Genomic DNA, 23,086 nt, shown 5'->3' with positions numbered 1-23,086 from the left:
CCATGAGCAGAATAGCTTTCAGTGAGTTCTATGAGTCCTTGCAGTGAACTGTCAAGTCTAAAAGTGGCCTTGGGGACCCCCCAACTTGCAGTTGGTATCAGAAGTGAAAATAGTCTTGGGGACTCCCCAACACTGCAGGTGGGAAGGGAAAACTGCTGCCTTCTTGATTAACAGCATAATCCCCAAATTTCAAAACAATTTATTCTCTTTAAAATCAATGGATAAATGTGATTTCAGTGTAGATTTAGCCTCTGGAAGACAAACTACCGATTATGTATGGAAATGCTGTTGGGGCAGGGAGCAGACAATAATAAGGAAGGTAAATGATGGAGTTTGGACGTGTTGTCCCCTCTAAAACTCATGTGGAAATCTGATCTCCAATGTGGCAGTGCTAGAAACTGATTGAGTCATGGGGGCAGATCCCTCGTGAATGCATTAATGCTCTCCCTGGAGGGTGGGGGTTGTAAGTGAGTTCTTGCTCTGTTAGTTCCCACAAGAGCTGGTTGTTTAAAAGACCCTGGCACCTTCTCTCTTTCTATTGCTTCCTCTCACCATGTGATCTGCTTGTACCCACCAGCTTTCTGCCATGAGTAGAAGCAGCCTGAGGCCCATGCTAGATGCAGCTGCCCCAGAATTCTAAGCCAAATAAACCTCTTTTCCTTATAAACTATCCAGTCTCAGGTATTTCTGTTATAGCAACACAAAATGGACTAATACAGTAAATATAAATCAAATGTACTGGAAAAAAAGAAAATGGGTAAAGTAAGAGAATAAAAGGTATTATTAACTTGGCCTACCAAAACCATAAACCTGGCTAACAAAACTCCCCAAAATATTTAAATGATTTTCCTAAGGTACCCATAGTATTAAAACATTTAAAAAAGGGAATTAACCACACTAATCACCTTGGTAAATTTGTTCCCAGTTTCTCTCTATTCTTTTTTTATAAAAATGATACCTGCTCATTCTAGGGAATTCAAACATGGCAGAAAATTCAAAGATGCAAGTGAGAAAAGATCACCCCAAACCCACCACCAGAAAGAGCTTCTGTTAACCCTGGTGACTCTCCCACACATCTAGCCGTGTATTATATACTAGCAAACAATTAACAAAATTAACTTTAATAAAAAGTATTTTTAGAAATTGTTTTGAATACATAATACATTCCCCAAATTTATAAGGTTCAAATGGGTATACAGTGAAAATCCCACACCTGACCTTCCAGGTTCCCTCCACAGGAGCAACAATGCTACCAGTTTCTTGTGCTACTGTATCTCATCCAGGATTACTGTATACCTGAACACACTAAGTCATACATATTTAAAGTATTAATTTTATAGAAGAAAAAACTGAAATGAAACCAAATGAACTGCTGTATTTCAAATAATTGTTCCTTGTTTCTTTACCACACAGGAGGTATTTCTTGAAAGATCCTTCTGCAGGAGAGGGGAGCAGGTATCAGGAGCAACAGAGAGAACTTACAAAAAACATTAAGTGTTTGTAGTACCTGCCTGCTCCCAGCCACGGAAAGTAACATAATGAAGCATTCTCACTTTCTTTCACCCTTTCCCTACCTCCCAATTTATCCTTACCTTGGCCAAGTTCCATTCTAGAACCACAAATCACAGTTGCCAAGGACCAGTTCTATGTTTAAAGGGACTCAATGAGGACCACTACTCCTTTACTGCTGCTTCTCCATTCCCAAGCTTTTCATGCTGAGTTAAATCTTTACTTGTCTAAACTGACTTGTCAAAATTTTTCCAAGTAAGGGATCAAAGACTCTATTTCAATATTTCTAGTCAGGGAAATACTTAGATTATGTTCAATAAGTTTTATTTATTTATTTATATATTTTGGATTTTGGGGGGCAGCTCCTGGTAAGGGGATCCAAACCTTTGACCTTGGTGTTACAAGGCTGCACTCTAATCAACTGAGCTAACTGGCCAGGCAGTTCAATAAGTTTCAAAAGGAATTTAGGAAGTATAGAGACTTTTGGTCCCTACCCGAAGTCACCAACTATGGACAAATTAAAAGGAAAATAATATTACTTACAGATAAGAAATATCCACAGGTCTGCTTCACTCTAAGACAATCCAACACTAAGCCAATGCACACATATCTGAGAAATAAAAAGCATGACTTACTGGTCATCTGAAATTCTGCAAATGCTACTCTTTCTAACTGCACTCTAAGTAGTTCGCATGGAGCATCTTTCAGAAGCTGAAAAAGCTTTACAGCTTTGCTGTAATGAAGATCTGCCAGCATCCGGTGCTGCTTCCGAAGATGTTCATCCCCAACCTAGAAACAGAAATAAAATTAAAAAGCAAATCCTAAGGCTTGGGTTTCACAATAACCATGTAATCAAGTCTTCTGACTGGATCACTAAATGCTTCTTAGTTGATCCCCCCGCCCCAAGTCTTGTAGTTTTAGCTCTTACATTTAGGTCTTTAATCTATTTTCCATTAATCTGTGCATATGATATGAGGTAGAAGTCTAACTCCATTCTTTTGTATGTGGACATCCAGCTGTCCCAGCACCATTTGCTAAAAAGACTATTCTTTCCCCTCTGAATTGTCTTGGCACTCTTAAGCTTGCTTTTGTCCTGAGGACAGCAGGCCATCTGGGCAAACTTGATTTTGATTGGGGCCCTTCCGTGGTAAGAAGAAATTTTGATTGAGCACCTCCTACAACAAAGTGGAAAGAAATCTTCTCCAGATTAAACTGGACTTCCAAGGAAAATAATCTCAGGATTAGGGCAACTTAGAAGTAAACCCACGCCCAAGGAACTGTAAGGTAAGTTGTCTGAGTACTGAGCCTGGAAAGGAGAAAACCAATGAAACAAACAAAAATCGTCACTGAGAAACTGTAGGGATTCCTGGCAGAAGCACAGCAATCTCTCTGAAAGAAGCCACCTTCATTCTAAGCCACAAATTATTCTTAGAAATACATGTATTTCAGCACCAAGTTTCCTGAGCACTGTTGGTACTAGATTACTTCTAACAGCCTCAAACTGGAACAACCCAAAAGTTCGGTAAGCACAAAACAGATAAACTATGATATATTCATTTAATGAATACTACTGAGCTGAGAAAATAAATGGCTATATGCATCAGTGTGGATACATCTCAAAAACATGATGTTAAGTGAAAGATAATAAGCCATAGAAGCATACATATAGTGTGATTTGTTCTATAAAGCTCAAAACAAAGTAAAATATAAACATATTGTTTAAGTGGTAAAACACAAAAAAGGTATGGACAGTAGAAAATTCAGGACAGCAGTTAATCTGGGCACTCGGGGGCTCTCTAGAACATGCCTTCATTCTTTGACCTCCAGGTGAGGTACATAGGGGTTTCCTTTTGTTATTTTTTTAAAGTGTACATGTGCTCTCTCTCTATATATTTTATTTTTGGGGGGGAGGGGGATGTGTGTATATATCTCTTTGCGTGTGTATGTGTGACTGGCTGGTACAGGGATCAAACCCTGGACCCTGGTGTTATCAGTACCATGCTCTAACCAGCTGAGCTAACTGGCCAGCCCTCCACATATATTTTCTATGTGCTTTCACACGCACGCTTTATTTCACAATAAAAGATGGAAGAACAGAACTTTAAAATTTTCATAGAACATTACTATAAAGCCTAACTACATTTAAACAAAATCTAAATAACACACCCAGGTAAATATATAATTGTACAAATCAAGACACAATCAATTATAGTAGAGAAAAATATACAGCATAGGAGAGAGGGAGAAAAACACCTATATTACAAATTTTTCTAAAGTAGCTAATTAGAATAGATGGCATTTAAAATATACATGGAAATGTAAGAAAAACACCCAGAACACTTTTAAACTGACTTGGCACTGAACTTAAACTGGAACAATACCTGATTCCTCAGACAGCTGTGGTACATGGAAGCCAGCCTGTGATGGATGGTTGCAGCTCGGTACTGACAAAGAGGCTGTCGAACAGATACTGAATCAACATCACAGTATTTCAGAGACTTCATCATTGCCTCACTGACTTCTTTTTCGATCTGTTTTTTTTTTTTAAGGGGAGAAATTAAAATGACAAGCTCAATTTGACTACAAGAACTTTTTAAATGTTTAAATACTGCTGCTTGTCAAGGAAAAGATGACAACAGATGCTCAATATTTGTTAAACATAAAGTTGAAGGCTTATTTTTCAATCCTGTGAATATTACCTGCTCCTGAGCTTTTCTAGATAATGGAGCATAATCTTGCTGTAGAGTTGCCATAGTAAAGTAAGTAGTGGACAATTCCCAATTCACTGAATCCCAAACAGCAGGGTGTATGTCCCGTGTTCCCAATGACCTTAGAGCTTTCAAATAGTAATCAACAGCCTGTGAGGAAGGAAAAGTGAACATCTCTGACTTAATTTAAACATATGCCAACACTGCATTAAAATAAAACACACTTCAAACCACTCAGATGTTAATTTAATTTTGGGAGGATTTATAAAAGGGCAATATTATGAGGAAAGGAAAAAACTAAATTAATGAAGTTATTTAAAGTCAGCTGATAGCCACTCCGTACTTCCACCTCTTGTCTACAGTAAGCCAGTCCCTACTGCTGCTTTGATTCATGCTGATGCAGGATGGTGCATCTTCTTCCTTCTTTCTAAATGAAAATTACAGTTTAAATAGCTAGCAAAGTAGAAAAAAATATTTTTTTCTGGATAAAAAATTTGCCAGACTTTACTGTAAAAAGAAGTAACTCCTCCCACCCTCTGTCACCCCCATCCTCAAACGCACGGCCATTGCACTTCAACAAACAAAAGCATGCTCAACTCCACCACCCAGCAGTCATTTTTACATTTCCAGTGTGTATTTATTTATTCACTCTTCTTTTCTTTGTGTATATATAAACTTTAGAAAAACAAAAACGAGGTCACTTTTATTTTAAAATTTACTATGCCATGAACATTCTTCACTAACAGCTTCAAAGTACTTGATTAGATGAGTGCTCATTTCCTGGCATCCCTCTCCAACACTGGTTGCTACCACTTGCCAAATAATGTGGAAATGTGATAAATAAAAGAAACTCAATTTTTAAATTTCATATAAATTTAAATTTTGAAATTTTTCCTTACATGTATATTAAGCCATTTACTTTTTTTACATATATAAATTTTAGGTTCATGGTTATTTGCTCTTTTCTTTATTGGGATGGTTTATTTTCAACGGTTCTTAGTACTTCTTTATACACTAGGGATGATAAACCTCTGATCTGTCATGTATAAATATCTTACATTATAGTCTGCTTCCAATTTTACTTTCTGCTGTGCATTTTTAAACCTTTGTCTTTGCACATTTAAGTTTACTCACCTTATACCCACGATTTCCGCTTATCATGCCATGCTGGGAAAGTCCTCCTTCAACCAGTTTCTAAGTGTTTTAATGATCTGTCTAGTACTGTGCCATCACCATAATTTAGTTATTCGTAGTTCCGTATTTTAGTGGAGCAATGGCAAGTGTAAATAAACGACAGGTATGAATGAATGAAGCCCAATATATAAGCAAGTGTTACCTTATTATAATACAAGCCTTCTTCTGGTGAAAATTCACGTTTAAATTCATCACCAGCACCACAGTGCGCCTGTGCACAAATTCGCATGAGTCTCCCCGTGTTACATAATAAAAGGGCAGCATTTGTAGCATCATCAATTGACTCGAAGTTGTGAATTCCCTTTTCAAAACAAGAAAAGCTTTTTTTCCATAACTGTTGCTCTGCAGCAGACACAGATTTGCTCACTTCACAAAGAAAGAAAGAAAACAATCATGTAAGCAGACAATGTAAACCCCACCAGTGTCTCTCGACGCAATGATGAGAGGATGGCAGGGTGTCTGCTGGGGAGCCGCCCGTTGGGGTCAACCATAGTGCCCTGCTCTCAAACACCTGCCACATGAAGGCAAGTGGTCCATTCATATGCTGAAGCCCTAAGACCCAGTACCCTAGAATGTGACTATTTGAAACAGGACCTTCTAAAAGGTAATTAAGGTTAAACGAGGTCTTAAGGGTGGGGTCCCTACCCAATATGATTGGTGTCTATCTTATAAGAGGGAGAGACATCAGGCCGTGCACAGAGAAAAGGCCATGTAAAGACACAGCAAGAAGGTGGCTTTCTGCAAGCCAAGGAGAGACCTCAGAAGAAGCCAACTCTGCTGACACTTTGATCTTGAACTTCCAGCCCCCAGAACTGTGAGACAATAAATTTGTGTTGTTTAAGCCACCCAGTCATTGGTACTTTATTACAGCAGGTGGAGCAGACTGAAACCACACTTAAGCATAGTCCCCTCAATACTTACTGATACTAAAACAAGCAAATAAAGACGTGAGCAAAGCACTATTTTGTAAAGATTCAAAAGCTGTGGACCAACAGAGTGTTACGAGGTCAGAATCTGGGCATACCCAGTTCCCCCAGGTCCCTGACTGCCACTTCTCTGCCCCCTCACTGACTTCCTCCTCCAGGTGCCCCTAAATGCGCAGGTTCTCCCACCAGCAATGAGCTCTTGGGGGCAATATTTGTATCCCTAGTGCCAAGTACAGTTCACAGATCAACAGGCACACAGGTTTTTGTTCAGTTTACCTGCTACCCTCAGATCTATCTCAGCCCCCTTCCCTTTCTCATGCTTTTACATTTTCATCCATTCTTAGGGCTTCAATTATCACCCTATGTGAGTGGCTCTCAATCTTTGTCTTGCTAGCCTGAATAGCTCTAAGCACTCTTGTAATCGACTACTAAATTGGACCTTTTCACATACAAGTTCCACAGGTTACCCAAACTCAGCATGGGTCCAGGTGAGCCATCATCCCCTGCCTGACTCACACAAGGCCTCTTGCTGCACTCTAAACATATACTGGACTATCCATCTCCAGTTCCTTCCTAGCGCTGCCTAGTCACTCTGAAAATCTCTCCTCTCCTATACGCCTGCTCACATTCTACGTATCACACACCACCCTACTCAGCTACACCTTCTTCCCTTCCAAGAACCCTACAACCCCCATAAATATCCCCTTTCCCCACTCTCCTACTCTATTGCGTTCGTACAATCGCATTTTTCAGAGATTTGTATTCATATGTGGCTTCCCAACTGGGAGGACCGTATTTTAGGCAGTTATATCAAACATAGAACCTGGCACATGGCTGGTTGTCCAATCTGCTTTTGAACTTATCAAATGGAATAAAGTACAAAAGTGGGAATATAGGACACAAATGATGAATCCCAAGGAAAAGAAAAGTTTTTTCCCCCAGTTTTGTGAGAATTTAACAACAAAAGATTCTTTAACAGAGCACCTCTTTAGGAGGACATAAAATCAAGTGCCACAATTCTTTGATCCATAAAGAAATCAGCATGATTTTCTAATAGAACAGACAATAAAAAGAGGAATCCAAAGAGATACTCACCTGTTCTCTCACTCTGTAATGCAGCGGCCTGATTCATATAAAACACACCAATTTCATTTCTAATGTTACCCATTCTTTTCAGTACTTGTATGTAGTGTTCTGGATTTTGGCTTTTTAAATCACTAAATTGCAAGATTTCATTAGCAGCCTCATAACATTTACAACTAACTGAAAGTTGACTTTCTAAGTCTGTAGACAAATCAGTTGCCCATGCAAATCCTTAAAAGAAAAAAAAGTAAACATCAGTGTGAGTCACGAACATTACTTCTTTAGTATGCAACTGAACCTGATATTTTAAAGTCAAAATAAATTTTAAAATGCAAATAGTATAATAAACACAGTAAGATTCAATCAATACAACAAAAATTTTAAGTTTCATAGAAAAGATACCTTTATTTATAAAACCACATTTTCTTGGGACATTAATGTCGATTAAAAGAAATAATTTACTGCATATAAATACCAAACAACTTCCACCCACCCAGATTTTCTCAGGTACACTTGTTTATTGGCACAGATCTAAATTTGTCCACTGATACAGGTAAAATTTTATTTCTTTTTTAATTAATGAAGATAGTTCTTGAAATAATGTGCCAAGTTAAGTTTAAGTCATTGATAAGTGAAGGCTGCTAGATAAGCCCTCAAAAACTTAAAAATGCCATCTAGTGGGGACTGGAGTTAATATAGGCACAGAACCCAAAATTCAAGAGGAAAAAAGGTAGCACTCCTGTTCATAACATTCGAATATATGGGAGGACACCACTCTCACAAAGAAGTATTTTAATTGAAATTACTGTAACGGGAGTGGTAAAAACACAGGATTTCCCCACTGTGTCTATTAAAATAAAATTATTTGAGAAACAAAGGGGAAGAATGAGTGAAAAAATATCAGGAAATAAATACTTTCCCCCCGTCCCCTAATGCACTTCCCTGTTAACTGTCCAAAACTTTCTGGGAGGTTGATATCATTGATGCTAGCAATTTAAGAGCATAACAAGACAATTCCATGACACACTGAAAAATGCCTTCAGAAGACTGATCTTTTACCTCATGCTACCCTAGCTGCAGTGCGCTTACATAACCGTACTGAGCTAAGGAGGAAGATACTGTTGTTATGGATTAAACTACCCTATTTTCCAGTTTTAAAATCTGACAACTCCACATACAGTGATATATTCAGTAAGACAGCTGGCTATTAACTAACTTTAAAAATGATGATCTCTTTATTTTAGCCCTCAGGAATCATTCAGAAGGTAATTAACCCACTTTCACAAACTGTTACTCCTTTTCAAAAGAAAATCCACGGCATGGTTAGTTGACTAAAAAGTATTACCTAGAAAATCCTCATTTAAAAAAAAAAAAAAAAATAGCATAGGGCTGGCCTGTGGCTCACTTGGGAGAGTGTGGTGCTGACAACACCAAGTTAAGGGTTAAGATCCCCTTACCAGTCATCTTTATTGGAAAAAAAAAGAGCATAAAAAGTCAACACAATTGTCTTCAGATCTTATTTTATAGTTGGTTTTTGTTGTATAATTAGTAATTATAAAATATTTGAAAAACATTTTATACAAATACACTGGACCATGCTCAATTTTAAAATTGAAAAACAAATGAAAACAAAACAGAGAAAATATCCAAACGCTATATTTCTGCCACTTTTCTGGACATTCTCAAATAAGCAGGAGCTAGACAATAATTGCATGGTAAATCAAATGCTGTCTCTCTTGCACACCTTGACAACTGGACTCTCTGTGAAGACTGTGTAGGATCTCCTGGTCTTCTTTTGTTTGATAATTAAATTCTTCCAGGTGTGCTGCTCTATTATTTGCATTCTGGGCCAGCATTAGTTGGATATCACCACAGAGTGTCAAATACTGAGAAAGGAACAGCAGCACTTCAGAAAGCATGTTGGTGCAGAGGCAGCAGTAAGTATCTGTTTGGAAAAGGCGGGAAGGAGAAAAAAACACTGGCACATTAAAAATTAATGAATACAGTAAATATGAATAAAAGTTGTCACCAGCTGAAAGCTTTGGACTACTGTATCTAATTTATCTTATGTCAGATAACACATGTTTTCATGTGTTTCAGAATGAAGAGATGTTAAACCACTCTGAGCAGAAAATAAACATACACAGGATTAGAAAAATTTGTATTAAAATAAAATTTTACAGGAGAAACAGGAGTAAGGTTTCACTGTGATTCAGATGCCTTCTTTGTTCTCCCCTCCCAGTGCCTATTAAACATACTCATTAGAGTGGCTTACCATGGCTCTGTAAGGCTAATTTAATGTATCGTAATGCTCTTCCATATTTCTGAAGACTCATGGCAGCATCAGACAAGACGTAATAGGCCTTTGATGACTTGAGAATCAGCTGAAGTTTCATTTTATGTTGCCAAGAACCAGGGATCATTCCAGATTGACTGGAATAATTACCCTTCTGAAGGGAGCCCACTATGACAAGGAGAAAAAAAAAGGCAGCACATTTTAAAAAACATCTGTTCTTCAATAAAACACTCCAGACTTAGGTACTACTGCTACAAGGGTGGTAAATACTACACTTTACTGCTTAAACACGATGGAGTAAAACGGCAGAGTTAAAGAAGCTCTTGCTTGGGAGTCCTAAGGCCTGCTTCCCCGCAGTTGGCAACTCTGTCATTCCCTTCCAGGGTCATTCATATAGCTAAACTCACGACTGACCCCTGCCTCCTTTCTCCAGTCTATGTGCCAACCTGTCAAAATGTACACCTTCCTAAAGCACAGCTTTAATCATGGTCAAACCCTGTCCTCAAACATTAGAATGGCTTCTCACTAGTTATTAAATCTAAGCCTCTTAACCTACTTCCTACGCTACATTTTTTCAGTTTTACTTTCTACTACTCCACCCTAACTACCCATCAGCCAAAGTTAATTTACTACTTTTTGCTCACACAGATACCTATTTCTATCTCCCATCTCAGTTTATTGCACCTTCTATCAGGAACACTCTATTTAAAGTCCAGCCCATTACCACCTTCTTCATTCAACAGGTGGTCACATTTGTGCCAAGCACTGTGCCAGGCACCAGAAACAGTGACATGTAGTTGTATGGCCTCTATCCTTGGTAACATAAACCACAACAAAATGTATTAAGTGTAATTACAGAGATAAGAAGAAAGTGCTGTGGAACATTTTGTTCCACAAATAACAAAACCACGTTCCCTCTCTCCCCAGCTTTAAGATTTTTCATTTTTTGATCAGCTAGAACACGAGTCTTTCAAGGCAAGGAAAGGTACTTCGTCTCTACTGGGGTTTAACTTGTGCATGCACTTCTCTTTCCTCTGCTGCTATCAGCGTCACGTGAGTGTGTGAGGCACCGTGAGAAAACTAAAGATGAATGAGGCGAGGTTCTTGCTCACAGCTGTGTCTGTGGGGGGGAGTGGTAAAACGGTTTAACATGGGTAACTATGATATAAGGAAAGCGTCCGTAAGTGTTCACAGGACAAAGTGGTAAGGGAATCAAATAATTCTGACTGGAGATAGAGGCGAGCATGGAGATTTTGAATTTGAGCAAGATTTTCAACAGGGGAGACAGAGAGGGAAGGAGAGACAGAAAGGGCGTTTCAGAAAAAAGAACAGCAGACGGCCTGGTGTGGCTTTCCTCACCACATGCAGGTGCAAGCCGGGCCCACAAGAGCACTACATAAATACTAGGGAAATAAATCTGTCCCCGACTCCCCCATTTAAGTTCATGAAAAGAAAGGTCCAGCAAGCACTTGTATTATTCAAAAGATACAGGTTATCATAACATTTTTTTAAACAACTAAAACAAATTAAAAAGGGGAGAAGAGATAAGGCTGAAAAAAGAAATACAACTCAGATTAAAATAAAGAAGAAACTCAAGACTTTTACTTCCAAGTTCACATGTTCTTCATGAAGTGATGTTCCTGAGGAACAAACTATATAATTTAAAAGCAACATTTCTAGCTTATTCAAATACCATGAGGTAACAACAGCCAACACTTCCATGCTTGTATGTACACTGTTCTAAGCACTCTACATATACTATCAAGTAATCATTATAACAACCCTTAAAGTAGGCACTTAATGCCTCCTTTTTTGTTGTTGCAGCTGGCCGGTACAGGGATCCAACCCTTGACCTTGGTGTCATCAACGCTGCACTCTAACCACTGAGCAACTGGCCAGCCCGTGTCTCCATTCTGAGAGAAAAAAAACGTGGCTCAAAAAAGTGGAACAAGTTGCCCTAGCAAGGCCAAGACCCGACACTGGGCAGTCTGCTCCTAAGTCTGTGCTCTTCAACCCTCCACTGCTTTTACTGAAGCAGCACTTGCTTGGGAGAACTCCACAGGGCTAAAGGAATCAGTGCCTCACAGCCAGTAACAGGAAGACGTAGGTTCTTTATGTTCTTATTAGAAATATCTGTGAGACATCAAAATTATGTTGCTTTGCTTCATATTTCAAATAGAAAGATATTTCCCCCCACTTCCTGTTCACATGATATCCTTTTTCTCAATTCCTTTCCATGAATACCTTAATTGACATAAGTCTGTTGTTGATAAAGGACCAGTATATTATTCTACTGAAGGCCTTATTTGCACATCAATTCAACTTACTTTTGTCCAAAAACAAGGCCATCTGCTTCTCTAGCCCCTCGGGACCCCCCCTTGTGGATTCATCTTCATATTTTAACGGGATTGGGGTGCTGGGGTCAGCTGCAGGAAGATCGCTTTCTTTTTTGATGCTGCTATCTACAGATTTTAAGCCCTTTAAAAAAAGGAAAAACATTTACTATACATTTAACTGAAGGTCAACTTAAAACTGAATGTAAGGAAGTATCTGAACTACTGAATACATTGAGGAGAATTTCTATTTCAAAAAAAGCCTTTTAAAAACATTTGATCTGAAAGATTTGGAAAAAACTGATTTGATTTCCAATTAAAGAAAAAATATCACAGCACAACACTATTCTGAATAACATTCAGATACCAACAAACAAGTGCTATTTGCATATCAAGTACAAACTTTACCGAGAAAGTGAAGACTAAACTTAAACTTACCTCCAGAACATAGCTAAGTACAAGTCTACAGCGCTCTTCTGTGTCATGACAGACTGGAAATGCACAACTGGGCTTCAGAAACAAACATTTAAAATAATTAATATACTACCCAGACAATAATACACTCCATGGCTCTCATCTCCTGAGAAATACTAAAACTCTACAAACTAATCATGTAGAAATGTGCTTGTATATTCAGCTTAGTGGATATCTGATATTAAGGTTAATGTACTGTTTTTGCTGCAGATTAAACTGTTACAAGCATTATCAACAAAAATCTTGCTTAACAAATTAAGTACTTAAAATTTAAAAACAATTCAGACAAAAAGTGGGAATTAGAGTAGTAATTCCGCACAACTCCTAAACAGCACTGATACTTGGTAGCACACAGTTAGCACACAGTTAGCAATTGATGATTGGTAGCACACAATCATCAATTTAGCAGTAAGTTAACAAGTATCACCAATGGTCTCATCGTATAAATTATTTGCTTAATTAAGGAGTAAAACCAGTTAACAACCTCCATCTACTAAGTCATATTATGTGTAAAGGCCTCCGTGAAGCATTTCATTTTGCTGAATCCTGTGGGGCTGGAATTACTGTTCTCATTTTACAGACGAGAAGCAAGCATTGGTTAAGTAATTTGTCTGTGGACACAGTGAGTGAGTGGTGAAGATGGGACTCTGGAGCCCATGCTCATTGTCCGTACTTCAAAAAGTCATTGAACAACAGATAAGACAAAGCTAACTAAAAACACGTTTACATGAATACTGTAACTGTATTTTTTATGTGTTTCAGACATTGACAAAAAGTGCTGTCTCTGTATAAAAGTGATGTTAACATACCACTACATCTTTAATTATCACCTAACTGCCCCATAAGTCCAGGGCCTTGTGTTACAATGCAGTTTTCCAAATACATGTAACTTTTGTAATCAATGATTATAATTAGAAAAACTTTATTCCACTGTGGGGTTTAAGCTGAAAGTGAACTAAAATTTAGACGGACAGTTAACGACACATTCCTGGAGTCATTCAGTCACATATTTCCTGAGCACCCATTATGTGTTGTAGACATGGAAGACAGGAGAGTCTGTACCTGTAGGAAGCTTGCAATCTAGTGAAGGAGATGGACAAACACATACAAAAACAAGAACTTTAGGTATAGGCAGACTCCATGAAGGAGATAAAAACAGAGCATGCTTTGGCTAGAGTGGTCGGGGAAGGTCTCCTTCAGGAGGCAACCTTTCAGCCAAGACTTAAAGCTTAGAAAACAGCAGCCGTGAAAAGATCTGGGGAAATGTACCCTCCAAGAAGCAGCAACAGCAAGTGCAAACGCCCTTAGATGTGCGTGATCTTGATGTTCTGAGAGACAGAAAAAAAGCCAGCGTGGCCATGGTAAACCAAAAAGGAAAGTGAAGGTCAGAGAGATAGACAATGTTCTAGGATGACAAAGAGATGACAGTCTCTCAAAAACTCAATTAAAGTTTCCATCTAAAAGTTAAAATCAGAGCTTAAGAGATTATCTGTAAATATAACTGTATTTCAGTTCAGGGAACAGCCAGACTGTTAAGGCTGACCTGGATCTAATCATAGAAAGGCAGTAAACTTGTAAGTAAACTGTGTAGACACAGACTAATGGTAGAAGGACAGTCAATGTAACCCACACCAGGAGAAACCTGAAGGGTAGGAAGTTGTTAGGGTCTATCTGACATGTACAATCTGGCAGACACGACCATGGTCACACAAAAAGTACTGGCCTATATAGCATAGGGAAAATGTCTACACATGTGGTTCAAAGAGCTATCCCCTTCTCTATCATGATTCTATGTTCACCAAACAACCTACATATATGGTTTTAAAGCAAACCAAAAACTGGACAGAAGTGCCCTGGTCAGGAGACATGATTATGATTACATACCAGTCACTGGAAAGCAAAATCCCCTACATAAAAATTAATTTATGGATGTCTGGTTTACACATTTGTCTACCATAGGCTTGCAAAATGTGGGTCAGTTACTCTGGAACAATTATAAAACCAAGTTTTGGATTTTATAAAGCTAATGATTATTAGACCCTGGACCATGAAGGATTTACTGAAACAATGCTATCTTTTGAGAGGCTACCTATATATTTAATTAACAACTGTCTGTTTTTCTACTGATAAAAATTTAATACAAATTTTAACGTGCTTACTCTGATTTGATGAATGGATTTGTATTTTTCTGGTACCGACAATTCTCCAACAGACTTAATTATAGCTACTGCTTTGTTATCATCTGACGGATCAGAGCTGGTGCTGTAGGATCCATTTTCATCGCTGTCTGGCATCTCCTCCTCCTCTTCACTGTAACTTTCATCAGAATTCTCATTTAAAGGAGATTCTGAACTTTCTTCTTTTTTAGGCTCATCCAATTGGAAAAGTTCTGAAAGCATGTAATTGGCTGAAGCAATAATCTTATAAAAAGGAAAAAAAATGTGTAAGTGACTATCAAAATTGTCTCTTCATCTAAAGTGGAATGAATTTTACTACCATATTAACAAATTTCAGGAAAAGGTCTGCAAATAGGCTGTTTCTAGCATGCAGACTGTAATACACACAGAAATGTTCCCAATTCAAAGTTACAAATATTCTGGATCTGCTCTGTGAAATCCTCATGGGTTGATATATTTCTTATTTCCTGAAATTATTCCACCCTTCCTCTTACAAAAGACGGCAACTGTATTTCACTGGCGATAAAAGCTTTTACGTGTAGAATGTCATAACTAAAATATTAGCAAATACCACCCCATATGAAGTGACAATCAGAATTTCCCTTTACAAACTATGAATACAAGTTTACTAATATTTACTACACAATCTATAGTTCTAGGGGGGGAAATCCCACTAGATTAAAGAGGTAAAAGACCATCCTGATATCTCTTAAAATTAGCATTTACATATTACCATTTATTCCACTCTTTTATTGATTCTTAATTACACTTAAAAGTCTTAACACCATTTTCTGATTTTTACATAAACCATTCAAGTTCCACCAAACACTACCACCACAATTAGCAATTAGATATTTAAATCAGAAATTGTTTTGACATTTTGTTCAAAAAGAAATTCTCTGAGTTTGGTCTCTAGGATAATCTTTATCTCCAAACTGGATGTGGCTACAATTAAAAATAATTTGGGTATTAAAAAAAAACCTGCATATGCTATATACCTTTTCTAATTTAACAGGATACAACAATTAGCTTTATACCAAAAATACAGTTGTCAAATACAGACATCTGAGGATAAAAGTGGTAAAATTGTAGGGAGCATGACAGAGAGAATACTATAACAGATGCTTTTAAACACTGAAGTTGGAATGTGAACCTTATTTATACTAACAAACTGATAACAAGGTCCATTCATGTGAATGGATCTTTTAAATACTACTATAAGTTTTCCACCTTCTATTCTATATAGTGATAAAACAAAGAAAAAACAGCACTACTCTGTTAGAATTACATGAGTTCTAAATTTATAGAACAATGCTGTCCAAGAGAAATGTAATGTAAACCACATACAATATTTTAAATTTTCTAGAAGCTACATTAAAACAGAAAAATCAGGTGAAATTAATTTTAATATTATATTTAATCCAATATATACAAAATATTATCATTTCAACATGTAATGTGTACACACACATACACATGTAAAATCTACATAATTCAGTGCATCTCAATTCAGATTAAGCACATTTTAGGTGCTCAATAGCCACATATGGTTAGTGGCTGCCATACTGGATAGGGTAGTTATAGAATATGAATCAAAAGGCTTTACTGTCCAGGCAACAAATCTCTGACAGAATGCTAGAACTTTTTAAGAGAACATATAAATGTTAATCTTACTTGAGGATGCCTGCTTTTGTCCAACAATTTAACACAATTAAGAAGCAAAGTTCTAATAGTCCCATAGTGTTTCTTATTTTGATTCTTCTTCATCATCATGTTGCAAGCAACCCTAAAAGAAATGTTTATATCAATGTCACTCCTCATTCATCATTCTTTGCAAGACTCAAGTCTAGACACATTCTTGTTTCTTTCCAACAGAATAAGGACTATAAGAAACAACTAAATATTGTATTTTACTCACCTCCCCAAAGTTTATACTATGCTTTCAAAGGAAGTTGAGTAATATTTGGTACAGTATATCATATCTACAAACACACATCTGTATGTGTGTGTATATATCCCCCCCCCCATAAAAACCTAAAAAGTATTTAAAAGCTTTGGCTTGGATAGTGTGACTATACACTTTAAAATTTTATATAAGGCTACTTCAAGGGCTGGCCAGTTAGCTCACTCAGTAGAACATGATGCTGATAACACCAAGGTCAAGGGTTCAGATCTTAATACTGGCCAGCCACCAAAAATAAATAAAGAAAGAAAGAAAGAAAGAGAAAAAAAAAAAAGGCTACTGATTCATCTTAAATTCTTAACGCACTCACTTATATAAGAGAATGGCCACTGGCATTGTGAATGGGTTTTGGTATTTGTCTTCAGTTTCTTCGCAAAGAGTAGTGAGATCATAGAGCTTCACTATGTCACTGCCGCTTGCTGAAAAGAAAAACAAATAAACCTCATTTTACAGTAGTCACCCACATCAATTATTATTCATCCCAAGAATTAGCTTACCTTTAAAAAGCCAATAGGTATGTCCTTCTTTGGTACAATTGGATTTCAGAAATGATAAGATATTCTGTGCAATGTCTTTTATGACTTTAGTAGAAAAATTAGAATTTTCCAGATTAGGAATCTCTTCTGTCTTTATCATTTCATATTTCTGTAAAACACAGATGGCAGGCAGTTTAAGAAAAAATCTGAGGCAGCAACATCTTTCTTTTTAAAAAGCAACCAAATATATAAATCCTACAAATAAAGATCGATGCACCATGAAGGAGTTCAAACCAGTGGTTTTCAATCTTTTTTCTTCTCCAGTATTCCAAAGGAATCTGATCCACCCCCATCAACAATGGCAATTACTAGAATAATTTTCAAGGGAGAATTACTACCAGACTTGGAACCTCAGATTTAGGCATGATCTTACCTCTATTCTAACATGGAACAAATTGTACTGAAAACTTTCTTCTAGTCCACCGTAATGGTTTTCAACTGGGAAGATGGTAAATAAAGGTAGACTTCACCTAGCAAGCTTTTTAAAAATATGTATTTCTGGACATTTCTGTCCCCAGCCACTAGAATCAGTGGTTCAAGGGAACAGAATCACTTGAGAAGTTTTTCCAGAAGACAATTCTCTTCCCTTGAGCTACTGACTCTTCCTTTAAAGGGATGGAGCACAGCGGGGTGGAGGTGGCAACAGAAGTAAAGACTGCACAGAAATTACTACCACTATTTAAAGCGACTCAGTATTTTTTTCTAACTTGTCTTCTGTGTACAATTCCTGTGACACCTCTTACCACATTTTCTGAAGTACTCTAAAACTAGAAACTCCAAGTCAATTGTAATATAAGACCAAGCAGAGTTACCCAAGGCTGGTTTTCATCCTTCTTGGTTCATTTAAAGTCCCCAATGTTGATTATTTTCTTCCTTAAAACACTCCGCTCCTGTATTTCACACTGCACTGTTTTGGTCCTCCTCCCCTCTCCCTCTTCATCTGTACGGGGAAAGGCTCCAATGTTTGATTTTAATAAATTCTCTTGGTGATGAAATCTAACAGTATCTAGGCAGATGATGCTTCAATTTATTTCTGTAGCCTATCTTCTCTAATGGCTGTAACTTCAAAATGCTCACTAAACACTTCTATGCTTTCCTCAAACTTAACGTGACAAAAACATATTCTCTTCCCTGCCTAAACCAATTCAATGTCTCTATCTTAGTGAAAGTACCACCATTATTCTAGTCCCTGAAACGTGCAATTCTCTGTGACTCTTCCTCTCTCTCCTCCTCACTAATGCTTTACCCTCCACTCCCTGTCCCTCGGCGCAGCCTCTCTCTAAATGTTCCCATTTAGAGTGACAGTATAACAGTGGTTCTCAATCAAGGCTGCAAATCAGAATCGTGTATATAGCTCTCCCAAAAGACAGATGCACAGATCTCACCAGTCCTGGAACACTGGGGGCCCAAGCAAGTGTATTTTTTAAGAGGCCAAAAGTGATTTTGATGCACACTCCAGGATAAGAATCACTGTGTCAGAGTATTACGGTTAAAATCATAGCCTCAGCCAGATATAGGCTCAAATACTGGCACCACTACTTACTAGGAATGTGATCCTGCACAACTCACTTGAGCTCCCTAATCCTCAGTTTCCCTCTTCATCAAATGGGAATAACAGTACAAGAGCTAGCTAAGAAGATCAAATAAAATAATGCATGTAAAGCACTTAGCAAAGTGTCTGGAACAAAATACACACTCAATAAATTGTGGATTCTCAATGTTTCCTTTGCAGTTTAAGTACATTATATTATTTGCAAACTAGTACAATGCCTGACCAGTCTTCTTGTCTCCAAGTCCTCCTTGCCTGTCCTACATGCTATCTCCAAATTAAATTTCAACACAACAAATTTCACCTCCCAGATGCAAAGCCCTCCCTTATTCCAGATAACCAACCAAGTCCAAACTTCTTAGCTCAGCATTTTAGATGCTCTGTTATTTGGCCATGACTTTTTCAAACTATTCTGCTATGTGAATCTGTGTTCCATGCTGGATTTATCATCCATTCCTTCCTTTACTGATTCTAGTCTTTTAAGCTCCAGCTCTTCTTTTTAAAGATACTAGCTAATCATTCCAAACCCAGTTAAGATCCCATTTCTTCCAAGGTCTTTCTCTCAGACCGAAACAGAAGTGATCTCACCCTGCTCTGATTATCCAGACTTCTGTGTGTTCTACACTTTTAATACTTATCTACTGTTTCCAACTATTCTCTCTGCACATCCTTATTTCCCATGAGATTATCTCTTTCTGAGTAGTGACAAACTTATTCTGTTTTCCCCCAACATGTACAATAGAGACAAAGCGTCTCCTTAGCAAAATGTGCTAGTTGTAAGAACCCAAATGCCCCAAGGGATCACACCGAGGAATATAAGAACCCAAATGCCCCAAGGGATCACACCCTGATCACATAAGTCCTTCTCGGCCACACCCCATCATGGCGCTGGTTGCCCTTCTCTTCCATACTCTCCTTCCCGCCGGCGCGAATCGCACGCCAATCAGCTCACCCCAAGCCCCATGCGGTATGCTAAGTAGGGATTGTATTTTAAGCCAATCAGCCTTCCCTAAAAGCCCTATATATATATGTGTGTGTGTGTGTGCCGCCTAATAAACGAGCTCTCTCCGGTGGATCGTCAACTGGTGTGACTCGTCCTTTCACTAGTAAGAATTTGTTACATAAGCTATCTATCTACCCTATGAAATTTTCACTGTGGCCTTTCCCCAAAACTTTGCATATGCTGAGTAGATAATTGCATAATGAAGAAACACTTCCAATATAGAGACACTTTCAGTTAATTACTATGAATTCTATAGCTACAAATGTAGGTTTAAGTATATTTATGACCTCCTACAAATTACCTGTAAAATTATACTCATGTAACATCTAGAATCCTAATATCACCAATTTAAATGGGAAAACACTCAAATTCCAGTTTATTCACAGCTATCTTCCCTGCCAAAAATATACCTTAGTATTTAAGGGCCTTAAAAACTTTGGTGAGGTACTTTCTGCACCAATTTGGCATTTGAGAGATTATTAGAAAAGTCACACTGTATCTTACCTGTACAATTCCATTTACATGAAAACACATCACAAGCTCTGGTACATTGCATATCAAGTTGTCCAACCAATAGTCAATTCCAGTTAGCACATTAATTGGTTTGTTGTTATCCCTAAAAATATACATTTCAACTGTTATTTGGTTTAATTAAGATGTTCTGTAATGAATCATCTGAGACTTATTTCCCCACTTAAGTAGTTTAACCTATTCCCCCAAATGGAAAATGCCATATATGCTTTCTTTGCTGATAAGATACGCATATGTAGCTCAGTGGTTGCATTATGCTTAGCATCCTTCCAAAAGCTTTGTTTGTATTTCTAACTGGTGTTGATAAGCGTTCAGTAAGAATAGAAGGAAATATGATGGGAGATAACTGTAAGCCTAGTGCATGCTCCTCACAGAAGCTGTGGAAAAACTATCATACCCGAAAATGCCCAAGTCAGAATTCACGCTGGCTAATGTGAACAAATACACATAAGCATTAAGAAAAATGCTCATGACCAGTTAATACGAAGCTGGCAAACCACCTCCTTAACTAATTCAGTAAACTCTATTTGTATTCTCACAAGTTGTTGATTCAAACATAAGACTAGGCCAGTCCAACGGACCTCTGACTCTATTCAATTAGGTCTGGAATGAAGACTTAGCTACAGGGCTTTCAGCGTTTGCTGATAAAAGCTCCTTCCTCACTGTGGCCATTCTAATTGGCAGGAAAAGGAGGGAGGTGAAAAAACCTAGAAAAAGAAGAGGATGCCCAAAGAGACAAGGGAAAGAAGATGGAACACTGATTCTAAAGGAAAACTTTAAATAACATAAGCTTGAGGGTATGAGGTTGGTTTACCTGAGACGTAAGCTGACTGCTGGATATCTGCCTCCTCCAAATATAGGCATGTTGGAGCCGACCAACATATGGATATCTTCAAACGTCCACAAAATATTCCGAACAAAATCATTTTTAAGACCCTTTGATTTAAAGTAGGAAAGAATATAATAAACAGTAGATTCATAATTTCCCCCCAAGATCCACAGAAAGACTAGAAAAACGAAAAGACAAAGGAGACAAAGCAAATTAAAGTCGCAGAGTTATAAGATCACAGAGATGTCTAGAAAGCAATTTTCAGGATCAAGTGGATTTTTTTCCCTATCAGTTCCAATTTAGACTGGTTTTTAAATGACAGAGTAGACTGGGGATTAGGTGTCTCAGCCTGGACACCATGGAAAGCATACCTGACTGTTCTCCCCGTCATTGAATAAAGTAGTCAGGTTTTGTTCTTTGGGTGCTGAGGCCACATGCCCCACTATGTATGAGGGTTCAAGAGGCTCACTTCCCTGTGAAAAGTGCAAGGATAAGGAGTGATTCTGCTGCCAACATTTCCTAAAATTGACCTATTTTTAAAGAGTATCACCTAAACATTCAAAGCACACACCAAATCTACCTTTGTGAATTAAAGCTAATACAAATCATAACACTCATCACTAGGTGCTTTGTTTCAGCTCTTAATTATCATAGTTACTATAAGAAGCTAATCACATTTAGATCTTACTCAAATGAGAAAGATTAAAGATTATTTTAAGCTTTCAAAGTTTTTCATTTTTTTGTTTTTTGTGAATATGAATACCAGTGCTCTTTCAACCTACCCCATCTCTACTGAATTAAAAAATTCCTAAGATACCTCAGCCATAGTTTTGAGACACTTATCATTGTCACAGTTTCCAGTTTAGCATTTCCTAATGTGTGTTTCACAGAATACTAGTTCCTGGGATCCTCAGTGAAAATTTTCCAGAGTCAGGTTTGGAAAATGCTGCTTGCCAAATACTCACTTTGGAGAGTAACAATGTTTATTGCCATTAAAACAAACAAACAAACAAACAAACAACAAAAAAACCCAAAGAAAATCTCTAAGCCATCCTTCAGTATAAAAATCTACTTCACCTCTGCATAATCTGATGTTTCCAAACATATTTAATTTCAGAACACCTGTTGTTCTTAATATATTCTACGGAATATATTTTGGAAAACATTTAAGAAGAGGTCCCTTTGACACTGGGTAAATTCAGTCTACCACTCAATTTTCCAACAATTAGGATAGTTGCCATTAGGAAACACTACTTTAAACCTTTAATGTCAATGACCCAACAGACCCTGAGACAGGCATGTATGTGCTGCTCATTCCATGAAATTCTGTCTTCTCATCTATTCACATGCCAGTCAGCTCAGCACCTGTCTGCAAAGTGTGCTTGACTGCAAGCACAGGGAGATCTCCAGTACTGCTGCTGTGTCTTGTCTTCTCCCTGAGGAGTCCTAAGAGAACTTCAAATGCCTTTCATTTTATTATTTGTTTATGCAGACAAGTTATCAACCTCTGGACCAATTTCCAAAATTATATTTGCCAGGTTTTTGCTTTAGTGGGAGTCTGGGCTCTACAGGTTACAATGTTCTCAATAAAGGTTTGGCTCAAAGACCATACCACAGACACCTATTTACCCTCTATTATTGCTTAACAAAGGCCTCAAACTAGCAGTTTTAGTTTGGGGAACAAGAATTCACGAGGTAATAGTTTGCAAACATAAATAAATCTCAAAATGTCAAAATTTAGGCAATATAATATAAGAAAAATAATCTGTAAAAGATTATTTTTATGGCAGGCTAGCTCTGCTTAGGGGTATGCCATTGCTAAGACAATCTGACTGCATGTAGGGCCCTCCTAAACATGTGTGGAGTATTTGGACACAGAGGAGTACTGCTGTAAGAATAGGCCTCTGAAGTCAGAAAGATCTAGGTTTAAACCCTAGCTCAGACTTCACAAGCTATACAACCATGGAAAAACATC

At 37.7% G+C, this 23,086-nt stretch overlaps 1 protein-coding gene across 6 annotated transcripts in view; it reads right to left on the bottom strand.

Moving 5' to 3' along the window:
- The window catches only part of EDRF1 (erythroid differentiation regulatory factor 1), a 41,206-nt gene that overhangs the window by 11,144 nt on the left and 6,976 nt on the right, over positions 1 to 23,086 (bottom strand). For 2 of the 6 annotated variants that reach the window (XM_063102035.1, XM_063102036.1), the window contains exons 7-22: positions 21,483 to 21,584; positions 21,097 to 21,218; positions 20,256 to 20,367; positions 17,161 to 17,308; positions 16,974 to 17,082; positions 16,375 to 16,486; positions 14,683 to 14,943; positions 12,488 to 12,559; positions 12,044 to 12,194; positions 9,696 to 9,884; positions 9,165 to 9,365; positions 7,433 to 7,651; positions 5,554 to 5,777; positions 4,209 to 4,367; positions 3,891 to 4,040; positions 2,145 to 2,298 (exon numbers count right to left, since the gene is read on the bottom strand). In XM_063102035.1, the coding sequence (XP_062958105.1) occupies positions 2,145 to 2,298; positions 3,891 to 4,040; positions 4,209 to 4,367; positions 5,554 to 5,777; positions 7,433 to 7,651; positions 9,165 to 9,365; positions 9,696 to 9,884; positions 12,044 to 12,194; positions 12,488 to 12,559; positions 14,683 to 14,943; positions 16,375 to 16,486; positions 16,974 to 17,082; positions 17,161 to 17,308; positions 20,256 to 20,367; positions 21,097 to 21,218; positions 21,483 to 21,584 (2,485 nt within the window). The remainder of the gene's footprint in view (positions 1 to 2,144; positions 2,299 to 3,890; positions 4,041 to 4,208; positions 4,368 to 5,553; positions 5,778 to 7,432; positions 7,652 to 9,164; positions 9,366 to 9,695; positions 9,885 to 12,043; positions 12,195 to 12,487; positions 12,560 to 14,682; positions 14,944 to 16,374; positions 16,487 to 16,973; positions 17,083 to 17,160; positions 17,309 to 20,255; positions 20,368 to 21,096; positions 21,219 to 21,482; positions 21,585 to 23,086) is intronic. The other 4 variants (XM_063102039.1, XM_063102040.1, XM_063102038.1 and 1 more) reach the window with 3 other exon arrangements.

This window comes from Cynocephalus volans, chromosome 7 (genome assembly GCF_027409185.1).
Source record: "Cynocephalus volans isolate mCynVol1 chromosome 7, mCynVol1.pri, whole genome shotgun sequence".
In the NCBI taxonomy this organism is placed as follows: domain Eukaryota; kingdom Metazoa; phylum Chordata; class Mammalia; order Dermoptera; family Cynocephalidae; genus Cynocephalus; species Cynocephalus volans.
This window is presented reverse-complemented; position numbering and strand designations above follow the sequence as displayed.